Below are 16,004 nucleotides of genomic sequence, written 5' to 3'. Positions count from 1 at the left end.
TGTCCCTTTATATCAGAAACATTTGAAATTAAGGAGAGTCAATTTTTTTTTTTTTTTTTATCCCTAATATATCGCTTCCCCCCCAATACCCAACACATACCAATCACCACTCACTAATTCCAATATGTCAACTGTGCAGGAAAAGAGTGCAAGCATCACATCAATCACAAGGCTCTATTTGCAAGGTAATTTGCATATATGCAAATTATCTTGCCCACAATGCATCTTGTTTGTTATTGATGGCCTCTTTTCCTGTGTTGTTGACATATAGAAATTAAGAAACAGTGCTTTGCATGTAGTGTTATAACTGAAAAAAAAAAAATATATATATATATATATATATATATAAAATTTATTTTGTCTCCCTATTTCTACAGGCATGTAAATTGAACTACCCCCAGTCTAAGTGTAATATATTTTTATTTTCCTCAATTTGGGGGACTGGCTATGATCTTTATGGATTGTGGTTAACCCTGTTTTGGGAATAGAATAAGATCCATATGGACTGTCTTCATCCTTATGTTGGAAAATATAAAAGAAATATTATCCCAGTAAATTAAAGGTGGAGTGTAGGTATCCAGGTGTTAAAAAGCAGAATGCAGTATAGCTAGCCCAATTTGAATATATGTACATTATGTTACCCATAATGCATTTTGTTTGTTTTTGATTCAATGATTTTAAGCTTTTCCTGTGTTTTTTTGCATAAATTTATATATAGTGGTTTGCAATAGAGTAAATTCTATAAAATGATTGTTATATATATATATATATATTACAAAAAGAAATAAAAATGATACTCTCCCTATTTCTTCACGTGTGTGAATTAAACTACCCCCAGTGTGTTTTGTTTTTGTTTTTTTAGTAGAAGCAGTCATTGGAAGGGGGCGCCAGTCCCTTAGTTTGCCAGGGGCGCTCAGACCCCTAGATACACTCCTGCATGGTTCCATTATCCCCCATATTGGATGTGAGTCGCAATGGTCAAATCAAGCAGGATGTTTTGTAACATTAAGACCATTACTGCAGTTTTAGTTTAAACAATTGAGTTGTATATTGATTGCAAGCCCTTTTGGCATTATACTGTATTTTTTTTTTTTCCACAGTTACAGGAAAAAAAAAAAAAATTAGTTTACACCTAAGAAATAAAATATTAAAACACGGGCACAAAATAAACAGTTTTAATTGAAAATATTCAATTAACTAACATTACTTCTGGGAGAGAGGACAGTGGAGTTGAGAAAGACAAACAGGAATTTTACTTACAGAGGAAGAGACATTAAATCACAAAGATGATGGTGAATTTACATAATCTTACATTGCTTAAATACAATGAGCCCGGCACACGTGACATTCGAGGAAGAATTAGTCATATTGTCTGGGGATCAATATTCCAGTGCAATCCAGACTTCCAGCACTGCTCACTGACTGAGGGCGCTGCGTGATGTCACCAAGGATCATCAACAGCACAATGGAAAATGGATCACAATGGATAAAATATACCACACATATGTACTATACTTTATATACTACTGAGCTAGATCACCCATTTGTAAGGTTACAGCCTAATTTTCTAAAAATTTATTGAAGGTGAAATTTATCTGGAAATTTCCTGTAACTGGACACATTTCAGTTATGTCAAAGGAAGGGGGGTGTAAGAACTAGACAGGCAATAGTGTTTAGTGATATAATAGCCAAATCGAAGGGGATCGTTTATATAGGAGCTGAGAGGGCCAAAAAGAGCAAGGGGTGCCAAGTGCAACCGTGGCGCATATACTTCTGATATGACAGAGAGGGCTGCATAACATACATGCAAACTCATCAAAGCAATCAAAACTCAGAACAATCCCAGATAATAATTAAAAAAAAAAAAAAAAGTTGTCTTATACTTTTGGCATCAGGTAAGCGTTATGTAAAAAAAAAAAAAAAAATTATATATATTTAATATTCTACAGAGCACACACAGGAAAGATGACAATCATCTCCAGCATGTACAAGACACAACAAAAATAGTACGAGAAGGTGCCTGGGACGTGAAGAAGAAAAAAAAAAAAAAAAACGTCATGCCTGTCCTCCAAACTCAGGGCATGTATCACTAGGATGGTGTTACCAACAATGATTGTTTAATGCTACACTTTTTTTTTTTGTTTTTTTTTTTAACAGCAAAAAAAAAAAAAAAAAAAAGGACACAAAAACTAATAGCAGCAAATGTCACATGGTAAATACATGGAATTTTTCCACCAGTTCACCTGGTGCTTAGAAAGTGCTCAAAGTTGTATATACAATGTAAAAAAAAAAAAAAAGTCACAATAAAAATGTACCGAGGTACAAGTCGAACATTTGCTGGCATCACGTTTCCCCCCCCTCTACCCTTTCAATGTTCCATACATTGTAACTTGCCACAAAGCCAGAATATTATACACATTTACAAAAAGGAAAACACCGTATTAGTACAATCCGTTGAATTTCAACTAAAGAAACGGCAAACTACTACAGTAATATCAGGAAAGCATCACATTATATAAAGTCGGGCGCCGCTTTCGGGCACACCGTGGTGCGCATTGAGCAAACTTCCATTAATCTAAGAACTCTCTAACTTGATTTCAATTAGAACCTTACCCCTATAGAGGCTAACAAATTTGGGTCCTGGATGGACCTGAAACACTATCTTAACCCCTGGAATGCCATACTTGTGGCATCGCAACCATAGGCCGGATCACAAACAGGCTTTTTTTCTGGTGCCAGGATGGACGCTGGGGGAAGAAAAAACGAATGCTGTCCAGGTTATATTGGACTGAGCCAATAAACATCTGAGGCCTGTGAAACGAATCAGCTGAACCATCATTCAGTACGATATGAAAGCTTATTAAAAAAATAAAACTTAAAAATCAGTAGGAATGCCCCAGATTAAAGCTGTGTTCATTCGCATCTACACTAGAAAGCAGTTCAACAGTCTATATACATATTAATATATAGTGAGGCTGACAGAGCGGTTCATTTTCTTTCCTATGAGACGAGCAGCTCTGTTGCTCTGCGCCGTTGATCGGGTCGTCATTCTGTCGGGAAACAGAGCGCGCTCTTCTGCCGCTGCTTTTGCGATCTGTGCTTTCTTTAATTCCCTGCAGAGAGGAAACGCAAGGATGAGTTAGATCACATACACACACACAGTTATTACTGGAAAATGCCAGAGAGAACAGACAATGATGTGGAGGGTGGGACGTGGTAACATTAATTCAGAAGAACAATTACCACACACACACACACACACACACATTCTTCTAGCAGGTTTATAGATCTCTCTATCCCTCCGTCAGCAGAGACAAGGCCACTTACTTCTGTAGAAGGGCATTCTTAAACTTCTCAGCATTGAGCTCTATCCGCAGTTGCTCCGCGCTCTTCCGGGAGGCAGAGAGGAGCACAGAGTGTTTCACAAGGGCCGTGGAGGACGGCCTTCTCTCTGGATCTGGGGAGATCATCAACTAGAAGGACAAGGAGGAAAGGTTCACTTAACATATATTACCAGACCAAAAAAACACTAGAGAAGCCACCACACGCCACTGCTGCCCAGGGAAGAGTGACAACCTTTACTAGACACCAACACTGATTTATATACAATGGAGGGGATATCTCATTGTGCCAAGATCATCCCATAGCTGTATTATTTCGGAGAACTTCATATTACCAATCAACCAACCCAACTAGAGTCATTGGGAGTGGGGGCACACTGATAAAGACATGGGAACTATAATACAATTGGCACAGAAGACCACTATGCTTCTATATAAGCAAAGTGTACTGATGATATTAGAACAGTCCACTAAGCTGCAGATCATATATACACCTATATACAGTGGTCTAACTTACCTTAATGAGATCCACAAACTCCTGGGACAGTAACTGCGGCACGGTTGGCAGCCTTCCTTGCCGGATTTCGTGCCACTGGTCACCATTGGATGGGAGTGGCTCAGCCCCAGCAGCACACCAGACAGTCAGCGCGAGGGCAAAGATGTCCGCTTTCGCCAACTGAGAGTAATCCTAAGCGAGAACATGAATTGATCAGTTACAACCTATCCTGCATGGGATTCTCTGTAGGGCAGACATAAGTTCAAAGCAGACATTGCCACAGACTGGAGGGACCAAAGCTAGGACATCTGCAACACCATACACAAACCTGTGGCTCCTGGAAACACAAAATACTTAGGCCGCTACCAACATTCACAAATATGTAGACTGGTCGATATACTTCAACTAATAACTGTATGAAATCTCTTTAATATTGATCAGCGCTCTCATTAATAACTGCTCAGGTTCCTTTACCTAACATGACCCCTGTTCTCACATCTAAACTCACCTCTTGTAAAACTTCATTGGCCAAGAAACGACTATCACCTTCTTCCACCTGGGGACTGGTCGTCCTGGTCACATGACCGAGATCACCTGTTCAAATAGAAGAGTAGTGTAATTACATGGGTTATATTTATACAGGGGGGGAGGAGTCTAAACGAAATAGGTCAAAGTGGCTTTATGGGCAGAGGGCCTATTCTATGCTATAAAGGAGTGCAGAATAGCATACCTATCTTAAACGTCACTCTTCGAGGGCAGCAATCCTCATCATCCGCTTCTTCTACCATCGTGCTGGGAACCAGTGTCCGAGAGATAAAAATGTTGCCTTGTAGAGGGAAATAAACAAAAATGAAAAAAAAAGGATTAGACCAGTGATGAGTAGTAGAGCAATGAGTCATTTAATAAGGTTTCCAGATCAGAGAAGACAGAACTTCCCACGATGTGAGCTTACTTGGTTTTATATCCATGTGCACCAGAGACATGGTGTGAATGTACTTGAGCCCCCGGGCCACCTGTAGGAGCAGGTCCTTTAGCTCCGGCTCTGTGAAGTAGCGCATGGCGCGGTAATTTTCACTGATGGCGTCTGCTAAGCTGCCGCCTAGAGTACGAATAGTGGAATAGGTTAGCGATCATCAAGTGGCAGAAACCCACCTATCCATATTTACAGCAGTCCTAATAGCCACATGCCTACCAGTGATTACTCACCGTTGCAATATTCATTCTGAATAAGCATGTGATCATCTTCTGCCCAGGCTGAGTAGTAGCGTACTACGTGAGGGTGCTGCCCCAGTACAGCGTGGGCATACACTTCCCGTAATGCATTCTGCCTGCAAGAGAACAAACCACCATTGAGGAGACCGACTCAAGTTACCAGCTGTACCGTAGGTAGCGCTTCCAAGACTTTGCTCAAAGCTTGAGTTAAAAGGTCTTTCCACAGTCCCAATTAGTTCATTCCATGGGGCTTTTGCATTAGGTTGCGAGCTGCAGATACTGCAGGGATTCGTGCGAGTCTTCAAACATGAATCCCCGCAGGGCTGCAGCTCACAACCTATTACATAAGCCCCCATGTCTGTTGCACAGAATTACTTTGAATATTGTAAATCTCAGAATTCTGGAATGAAACAATCACACATCTAACCAAGCCATGGAATGTACTCAATGGCAACTAGAAAGCCTTACACACAGACGTTCGGCAACACTTACTCATCAACAGAGCCGGCAAGCGGCTTCTTCGACCGTTTAATAGCATAGATGCAGCCATCGAGCCTCTTGACACATTTATAGACCGCTCCAAACTCCCCGGAACCAATCTTCTCCAGTTCATGGAACTCTATGGCGTATCGGGATTTCATGTTGCTTTCGGTTATTGTAATTCTCTGCAGACAAGGGAGGAGGGGGAGGGCGGAAAAAAAAATTAAGGATCTGCCTTTTACATCAAATATTTATGTGCAAACTGGATGACAGAAAGAAGATCAGCGCACTGCAATATGCAGCGTGCTACATAGCGTTACCACTGCATGGGTTATATTTACTGACGTGGGGGTTTTAGAAGTGGAGATGTTCTACCTATTATCTTCTAGAACAGTGCTGGGCAATAAGCAGCCCTCGAGCTGTGAACTACAATTCCCAGTATGCCTTGCAACAGTTTTAGCATGGTTAAATAGCAATACTGTGGCAGGGCATGCTAGGATGTGTAGTTCCTCAACAGCTGGGGGAAGGGGGGGGGGATGCGCTTAATGCCCACACCTATTCTAGAAGGTGATAGATAAATGTTAAGTAGAATCTGATTGGTTGCTATGGGCAACATCTCCACTTCTGAAAACCTGCCCTTTAGTAAATATCCCTCTATGAGCAGTAGAAGGGAGGGGAGCACCCAATAATAAGTCTAAATATATTTAAGGTTTGTACAAACATTTTAAACTATTCATACCATAGAACATACACAGGTCATTAATTGTGAATGGAAGGTTGAAGATTTCATCCCCAGGAAGGGGTCTTTACTGTAAAGGCAGTTCAGCTATTAAAATAGGTTGGTCAGTAAGAGGGCAATTGATCCATAGCATCTATCAGTTAGCTGAAGACAAGCTCTCCTCTGTGGGGCTAAATGGGCAGCTAACGTTCCCAGGGTTGTGTTTAACCTTTCTAGGCCCAATAATTTGCACAATGAATCCTGGTATTACCTTAGCAGGTCTGATGCTTTCATCTTCTAATTCACCATCGCTACCTTCCATGTCTTCGCCATAGGAACTAAAGAAAATACAGCAAACGGAGAGAAAGATGTAATGAGCTGGGATCGTTGTAACCATTGGACATTACACAGTGACCAAGCGACTATTGGGAGTCAAGACTGATTATAAAGCAGAGAACACCAGTATGTGATGGACTGTGCAAACATTAAATGCATCATTCTTGTTTAACAACCAATATATTGGGAACAGGGGAGAACCAATGATCCCAATTAGTCAGATCTAACAGAAAACCCCTAAATCCTATGATGAGTGAATGGAAATGGTTTGGAATAAGGCAGCACCTTTATACCCCTTTTCCACTGCTGTAATAACCCAGGTTATTGCTGGGTTTCCCAGGTAGCAACTCAGTGGAAAAGGGTCCCTGAAAAATAACCCGGGTCAAGTGACTGGGAATCCAATCCAGGTAGCGATCCGGGTTATCCGACCAGGGTCATGCAGAAAATTAGCTGATTGGTGGCTGTGGAGCAGTCACCTCCCACTTTATGACATCATAAGTTTAGCAGGGCAGACCCGGGTTCAGTGTGAACGGGGCTGACCCAGGAATAACTGATCGTAAACGGGGTCTGACCTGGGTTGGAACCATGACCAAAAACCCAGGTCAGACCCGGGTATTTGGTGGAAAATGGGTATTCTACTCACTTATTCCAGTGCGTCCTCTTTCTCCTCCGACAATCCCCAGTGGAGTCCTGAAGGTCCACAGAAACTGGGGTGAAAGGGTTGATGTTAACTTGGGGTGCTCTGTACACAGACTCCAGCCTCTCAGTCTTCTCCACATCCCGGAACAGGGAGACCCCTCTATTCCTCAGACCACTGGAACCAATTCCACGGGCTTTGGACAATAAACTCTGTGGACAGAGACATCTTTGTTTTAACTATAGATCACTGGGAAAATGGATGTAGGTCTTGCCACTGTATAGATTACATAGACTTGCTATTTGTCTCATCTACAGAGCAAGTTTACATTAAAACACGACAGGACGTAGAATACATCGGCCAATACCACCACCTCCGCAGAGATACACCAATAGGGACTGTAATGAGACCTGGGGGCACCTCTGAACAGAAGATGTGATAGAACTTTTGTCATTTCTTTATAGTTCTTGGGTTTTGTGGCTTAAAGTCATTTATATCTTTAACAAACAGACGCCGCTTTGCCCCAACCGTCCCCTCTCCTGCTAGGGGTTAATATTGAGTTATTGCCGGATGTGCCCTTTTCAGACTCCATTAAATCAAGCAAACAAGCAGCAGCACCAAGTGAATGTTGATGACCCCAACCTTCGTCCAGATATAGAGTTTTACAAAACACATCAGTGATGAGTCCCAGCCACACCCCGTGTTCATCATTCATCAGAAATATATTTAGAGGTGCAGGCAATGCCTTAATATTTGACTTTGTTCCTACTCTGAAGCTCTAGCATTAGTGACCGTCTCAGCACTCCTCTCCCAGTTCCAGGGATAGGAAACCAGTAGCCCCCTCCCCCCCCTGATCTCGTCATTACATTCCAGAGAGTGGGGGAAGGGACACAGGAGCCTCCTAGGTCCTATAGTAACCCAGCTCACTCACCATATTACCATGGTGCTATTAAAGAGACACAGACCAGGGATCAGCCACACGCCCAGAAGCAACTACTCCTTATACAACTAAGTTTTATAATGTGCCTCATACAGTTGTTTGTGTATACAGAGCTATATGCAGAGCACATGTATAAAACTTGTACACAGCCTCAGACAGACTCATTGGGCCTCAATTATATAGGGAACATCTTTGTAACTGAATAAACCTGGGGCAATATGCAAGGTGTGAAAATGTAATTTTCTTTTTGCATGCATGTACGGAATAACAATGTCACAGCCATCAGTATTATCCTTCATTTCTACGGCACCACAAGGGTTCCGCAGCGCCCAACGCACAAACAATTAAGCAACTAAAACATAACTTTCCGACAACCGCCCCCCCCCCCCGTTAGCGTCCCTTATACAACTCGTACAGAGCCTGTGCTGCGGACACGTGTGACGCATAGCTTAAATACAGAACTATATACTCTGTACAGTGGCACAGATGCTTCCTAACATTTCAATTATATATCCTACCAGACACGTAAGCTCCAATGGGGCACCTATTGTGATTTTTCCAATATTCTCAGAACAGCGCCACTCCATAATATAAGGGCACTATACAGAATAGCTGACGCAAAAAGTGACGTAAATGGGTCATTGTAAAAAAAAAACACAATATTATTCGTACAGCCAATATGTCACTCAGAGCCGCATTCATCCTAAGCACCAAAATACAAAGGTATCCTTTCAGATAAATGACGCATCACAAGCTTCATATTCTGCACACCCGGATTATATCACCATATACGCAGCAGTATAGCCTGGCCTGCCCCACGAAGGAGCCAGACGGCATACGGCAACAACCCAATGTATGCAGTCACAACACTGCAACAGTCACTTCCCGGAACTACTACTTCGGTTGATCGTATAAAACAAGTTCCAAGCTTGCACAGTGTAATGTCGGAGCACGTGTCGTCCACCTACGTATACAGAGTATATACACAGGAACGTTTCAGAGCTGGAAACTCCCCCTATAAGTAATACCAGTAAAATCCCCATTCACAAACACTGTTCTGCACTAAAATGTTAGCTCTTAGGCCCAGGCAGCAATTTACATTCAGTTCTCTCCAAGCACTGTGATCAGACCTTGATACAAATAAAAAAAAATAATTGCTGACAAATATATAGAGCATGATCTCACACACAGCCTCTATAGAAGTACAATATGCCAGCAATATGTACATTATACAGTCAGTCATCCAGGGGAAGGTGTTGCTTCTATCTGCATTATGGGTGTCAGTGAACAGGGTATAACATGAGGGTGTTACAGAGCATATAGTATTCATACAATGTTGTTAGGGGTGTCAGTCTAACAAAATAGGCACGGGGGGGGGGGATAGACAGATACCAGTAATTACAGTACTGTAATGATAGTATTGCTAAGGGTAGTGAGTGGTACACAGATTACAGCACACTGCAGTAACTGAGCTGGGCCTTCCCTAAGGGGTCTGTAGTCTGTCAGGGAGTAACATTTGGTTGTCAAAACAGTAAGAGGGTGTGTGGGGTGTCAGGCAGGAACATAAGGAGGCCACATGGTAATATTAGGGTGTCTTCACTTGGGGGGGGGGGGGGGAGCAAATAAATATGTACTAACATTAAACGGTCACAGCAGAATGGTTATCATTTTGGGCGTCTGTGGGGAGTCAGACGATAACAGTGACAGAGGTAATACTGGGTGTGCAGGGTGTCAGGCTGTAACATGAAGCAGGCACAGAAATAATATCAAGTGGGTGTCATGGTGATGTGCAGGTGTCACAAGTAATATCAGGGTGTGCGTGCATTTCACAGAAACATTAGAAAAATACCAGGTGTGCAGGCAGTAGCATTGGGGTGTCAGATAATATCGGGTGTGCAGGAGTCAGTAGGTAACATGAAAGGGTCACACAGTAGTCATAAGTGGTGTAAAGGCCCCTACACACTACACGACATCTTTAACGATTTGGCCTATTCAAATACATCGAAAGAACAAATCATTAAAAAATGTGTAGTGTGTATGCACTACATCGTGACGTGCGAGCTCCCATGGGGTCATCAGCCTCATCGCCTGACAATCCCATGCAACGTTATGTGGGGTGGGGGGCATATCAGGTGGTCGTGCACCAGATCACCCAGTGAGTACGGACTGCCCGATATGTCAACCAGTCGTCGTGGGATCATCAACGACATTGCTGGGTACACACATTGATTAATGTGTAACCGGCTTAACGCATCAGGCAGGAACATTGGGGTGTCACACAGAAGCAAGACCGGGTGACAGGCAGGAACATTGGGGTGTCACACAGAAGCAATACCGGGTGACAGGGAGGAACATTGGGGTGTCACACAGAAGCAAGACCAGGAGACAGGCAGGAACATTGGGGTGTCACACAGAAGCAATACCGGGTGACAGGCAGGAACATTGGGGTGTCACACAGAAGCAATACCGGGTGACAGGCAGGAACATTGGGGTGTCACACAGAAGCATTACCGGGTGACAGGCAGGAACATTGGGGTGTCACACAGAAGCATTACCGGGTGACAGGCAGGAACATTGGGGTGTCACACAGAAGCATTACCGGGTGACAGGCAGGAACATTGGGGTGTCACACAGAAGCATTACCGGGTGACAGGCAGGAACATTGGGGTGTCACACAGAAGCAATACCGGGTGACAGGCAGGAACATTGGGGTGTCACACAGAAGCATTACCGGGTGACAGGCAGGAACATTGGGGTGTCACACAGAAGCATTACCGGGTGACAGGCAGGAACATTGGGGTGTCACACAGAAGCAATACCGGGTGACAGGCAGGAACATTGGGGTGTCACACAGAAGCAATACCGGGTGACAGGCAGGAACATTGGGGTGTCACACAGAAGCAATACCGGGTGACAGGCAGGAACATTGGGGTGTCACACAGAAGCAATACCGGGTGACAGGCAGGAACATTGGGGTGTCACACAGAAGCAATACCGGGTGACAGGCAGGAACATTGGGGTGTCACACAGAAGCAATACCAGGTGACAGGCAGGAACATTGGGGTGTCACACAGAAGCATTACCGGGTGACAGGCAGGAACATTGGGGTGTCACACAGAAGCAATACCAGGTGACAGGCAGGAACATTGGGGTGTCACACAGAAGCAATACCGGGTGACAGGCAGGAACATTGGGGTGTCACACAGAAGCATTACCGGGTGACAGGCAGGAACATTGGGGGGTCACCGAGGAAATACCAGGTGACAGGCAGGAATAGTAGGGGGTCACACAGAGGTAACACCAGATGACAGCCAGGAACATTGGGGTGTCACACAGAAGTAATACTGGGTATTAGGTAGTAACATTGGGGTGTCACAGTGTGATCAGGGTGTCACAGATGCAATGTCGGGTGACAGACTGTAACAGTAGGGGGGTCACACAGAAGTAATACCGGATGACAGGCAGTAACAGTGGGGGTTCACACAGAGGTAATACCGGGTGTCAGGCTGGAACATCAGGGTGTCACACAGAGGTAATACCGGATGACAGGCAGGAACATTGGGGTGTCACACAGAAGCATTACCGGGTGACAGGCAGGAACATTGGGGTGTCACACAGAAGCATTACCGGGTGACAGGCAGGAACATTGGGGTGTCACACAGAAGCAATACCGGGTGACAGGCAGGAACATTGGGGTGTCACACAGAAGCATTACCGGGTGACAGGCAGGAACATTGGGGTGTCACACAGAAGCATTACCGGGTGACAGGCAGGAACATTGGGGTGTCACACAGAAGCAATACCGGGTGACAGGCAGGAACATTGGGGTGTCACACAGAAGCAATACCGGGTGACAGGCAGGAACATTGGGGTGTCACACAGAAGCAATACCGGGTGACAGGCAGGAACATTGGGGTGTCACACAGAAGCAATACCGGGTGACAGGCAGGAACATTGGGGTGTCACACAGAAGCAATACCGGGTGACAGGCAGGAACATTGGGGTGTCACACAGAAGCAATACCAGGTGACAGGCAGGAACATTGGGGTGTCACACAGAAGCAATACCGGGTGACAGGCAGGAACATTGGGGTGTCACACAGAAGCATTACCGGGTGACAGGCAGGAACATTGGGGGGTCACCGAGGAAATACCAGGTGACAGGCAGGAATAGTAGGGGGTCACACAGAGGTAACACCAGATGACAGCCAGGAACATTGGGGTGTCACACAGAAGTAATACTGGGTATTAGGTAGTAACATTGGGGTGTCACAGTGTGATCAGGGTGTCACAGATGCAATGTCGGGTGACAGACTGTAACAGTAGGGGGGTCACACAGAAGTAATACCGGATGACAGGCAGTAACAGTGGGGGTTCACACAGAGGTAATACCGGGTGTCAGGCTGGAACATCAGGGTGTCACACAGAGGCAATACCGGGTGTCCTCACCTTAGGGGTGTGCGGGGTGTCGAAGAGCCGCAGTTTGCGGAAGGTCTTGTGGGGCGGGGTGCCCGGGCAGTCGGGGATGGGGGAGCTGGATCCCTCCCGCTGATGTCTCCGGTAGTCTCCGGGTGATCGGGCAGGAGAGGGGCCGATCCCCTCCTCGTCCTCCTCCTCCCAGGGTCGGATCCCGGGGCTCTCATGCTGCGGCCGGCAGCTGGGGGAGTCGGACTCCTGGAAGGCCGAGTCCTCGCCCGTGCTGTTGCCGTCCTCTTCCTCGCAGTCGCTGGGGGAGAAGAGCAGCTTCTGGCGGATGCCTGGGAAGCTCATGATCGCGGGGTCTGCGGGTCACCAGGCGGCGCGGGTCACACGCCCTGGGGCGCTCACCATGATCCAGGGTCCGCGGCGGGTATGACGGGTCAGACTCGGTGCAATCCGGGCGTCGTTCGCTGCGCTCGCGCCGCTCCGTCACCCAGGCGCAACCGTTAGTCACAGGGGGGCGGGGTACGGGGCGGGCCAATGGGAACGCGTCGGGCCGTGACTTCAGCGAGGCGGGGACAGAGCCGACCAATAGCTTCGCCGAACACCTTTCAAAATGTCTCCGCCAGCGGCAGCCTAGAGCCTCGTGCGCGGACAGCGGGATTTGGCGCGAAGTGAGGCAGTCTGGGGGCGTGGCCAGTGAGTCATGTGACCGCAGTACTGTAATAATAAACACACGGCCCGCCCGCCGCCGCCGCCGCCGCCTCCCTGGCCTGAGACACGTATTATAATAATATCGTCATCATCACATCATGTGCTGCTACTACTACAGCGCTGACTGACCGAGAGACGTCCACTGCTCCCCGCCTCTAGCAGCAGGCTATAACACTGTACTTACTATAAGTACACCCATCGGTCAAGTCACTGCGATACACTGGCACCGACCGTCCTCAATACACAGCCACACCCACCGGGCGCACCACTATGAAAAACAGGGTGTAACACCCACCAGTTACATGACTGACAAACCAGAGTGTACACCCTCTTGCCTCTATAGGGTGTACAACCTCATATTATCTCTATATGTACTGGGGTCATGTACACTACACCCTCATAATACCTCTATAGGTACTGAGGTGTACACCCTCATATTACCACTATATTCCTTGGTGACTGCGCCCTCGTATATCACCTCTATATGTACTGGGGTGTACACCCTCATATATCACCTCTAAATGTACTGGGGTGTACACCCTCATATATTACCTCTATAGGTACTGGGGTGTACACCCTCATATTACCACTATATTCTCTGGTGACTGCGCCCTCATATATCACCTCTATATGTACTGGGGTGTACACCCTCATATTACCTCTATAGGTACTGGGGTGTACACCCTCATATTACCACTATATTCCCTGGTGACTGCGCCCTCATATATTACCTCTATATGTACTGGGGTGTACACCCTCATATATCACCTCTATATGTACTGGGGTGTACACCCTCATATTACCTCTATAGGTACTGGGGTGTACACCCTCATATTACCACTATATTCCCTGGTGACTGCGCCCTCATATATCACCTCTATATGTACTGGGGTGTACACCCTCATATATCACCTCTAAATGTACTGGGGTGTACACCCTCATATATTACCTCTATAGGTACTGGGGTGTACACCCTCATATTACCACTATATTCTCTGTTGACTGCGCCCTCATATATCACCTCTATATGTACTGGGGTGTACACCCTCATATTACCTCTATAGGTACTGGGGTGTACACCCTCATATTACCACTATATTCTCTGTTGACTGCGCCCTCATATATCACCTCTATATGTACTGGGGTGTACACCCTCATATATTACCTCTATAGGTACTGGGGTGTACACCCTCATATTACCACTATATTCTCTGGTGACTGCGCCCTCATATATCACCTCTATATGTACTGGGGTGTACACCGTCATATATTACCTCTATAGGTACTGGGGTGTACACCCTCATATTACCTCTATATGTACTGGGGTGTACACCCTCATATATTACTTCACTATGTACTGGGGTGTACACCCTCATATATTACCTCAATATGTACTGGGGTGTACACCTGCATGTTAGCTCTATATTTTCTGGTGTGTACACCCTCATATAGTACCTCTGAATGTACTGGGGTGTACACCCTCATATATTTTCTCTATATGTACTGGGGTGTACACCCGTATAATATCTCTATACATGCACCACCTGCAAAGTCACACAGCTGTGGATATAAATCATACAGCTGTCATAGCTATAGCAATAATAATAATTAGGCATATTCTGTATTATACAGAAAAACCTACTACATTGAACACACATTGTCATGTATCTACCTGGCAGTTGCTGCACTATTTTGTCTGCAAATGGTAAGTGACTAAACTGAATCACATTAGTGCCTGATCTATTTAAAGCCTGTGATATATAATGCACTCAGCAACTTGCCCAGACATGTTGTACACACTTCTCACCCCAGGACGACACAACTGGAAAGTTCACTGCACTTACAGACAACTCATAACCACAGAACTCCATTGTTCCATGGCTTTCATGCTATTTGCATCCATGTTTGTGAAGTTATTATGAAATGCAGAGACTGTTGTAGTGTCCTCTATACAGTAAAGAGAATATTCCAGTGACCTCTATACATTAACGACCTACGGAGGCTTTACTGAATACTACAGTCCTCTGATATCTAGTGATTTTACAGTACATACCCCCCCTAATCTCATCTGTTGCAACAGAGCTGCTCTGAGAAGTGTAGGGTATTATCTTTTTCTTAAAATATAGCATCTTATTCGCATCGCATATGCAGCAAAAAGCACTGACAGTGTACCAGAGACACTAAGCTGCCACTTTAACCGCGCAGGAATTAAGGCCTCATTTATCAACGAGTTTTATCATTCACAACGAGTGATTAAACTTGTTGTGTATGATAAATGGTGCTCCAGCCAATCAGCTCCCAACTGCCATTTTTCAAACAGACACAGCGAGTGTTACCGTATCACTCGTGGTGAATGATGAAACTCGTTGATAAATGAGGCCCTTCATTTTAAACACGTACAAAGTCACAGATGAAGCACCATGCAACTTGACAGGAAAAAAAACCCCGCGGAAGCTGCACCGTAGCACTTCTTTCACAGATTCTGAGTCAGTCACACACAGATATACTAATGTCGCGCATGAAATTGATCAGTGCAATCTAGAGAAGTAGTTTTGCCACTTCCAGTTTTTTTCATTTGAGCGAAAAAGCTGCTCAGTCCTGCCGAGACGCCCAGGATCTGGCGCTCCGAGTGGGACTGCTTGGCACAACTGAAACCATAGTGTATGAGAACATTTCTGTACAGTACATGGGGTACAGGTGGCTTGGAGAAGA

At 45.3% G+C, this 16,004-nt stretch overlaps 1 protein-coding gene across 2 annotated transcripts; it reads right to left on the bottom strand.

Annotated features, from left to right (window-relative positions):
• Positions 1-1,159: 1,159 nt before the first annotated feature.
• Positions 1,160-13,102, bottom strand: WEE1 (WEE1 G2 checkpoint kinase). Of its 2 annotated transcripts, none has more exons than XM_088447107.1 (11): positions 12,609-13,102; positions 7,227-7,432; positions 6,519-6,585; positions 5,542-5,714; positions 5,044-5,165; positions 4,790-4,936; positions 4,568-4,663; positions 4,346-4,431; positions 3,859-4,029; positions 3,328-3,473; positions 1,160-3,113 (listed from the first exon to the last, which is right to left on the bottom strand). In XM_088447107.1, the coding sequence occupies exons 1-11, from the start codon at positions 12,927-12,929 to the stop codon at positions 2,960-2,962; spliced, it is 1,689 nt and encodes a 562-aa protein (XP_088303233.1). In that variant the 5' UTR covers positions 12,930-13,102; the 3' UTR covers positions 1,160-2,959. The 2 variants fall into 2 exon arrangements, with proteins under 2 accessions (XP_088303233.1, XP_088303234.1); XM_088447108.1 differs by lacking the exon at positions 12,609-13,102 and adding an exon at positions 7,863-7,970.
• Positions 13,103-16,004: the final 2,902 nt, after the last annotated feature.

Source organism: Taudactylus pleione, unplaced genomic scaffold (genome assembly GCF_031769625.1).
Source record: "Taudactylus pleione unplaced genomic scaffold, aTauple2 ptg000418l, whole genome shotgun sequence".
NCBI classification, from domain to species: domain Eukaryota; kingdom Metazoa; phylum Chordata; class Amphibia; order Anura; family Myobatrachidae; genus Taudactylus; species Taudactylus pleione.
This window is presented reverse-complemented; position numbering and strand designations above follow the sequence as displayed.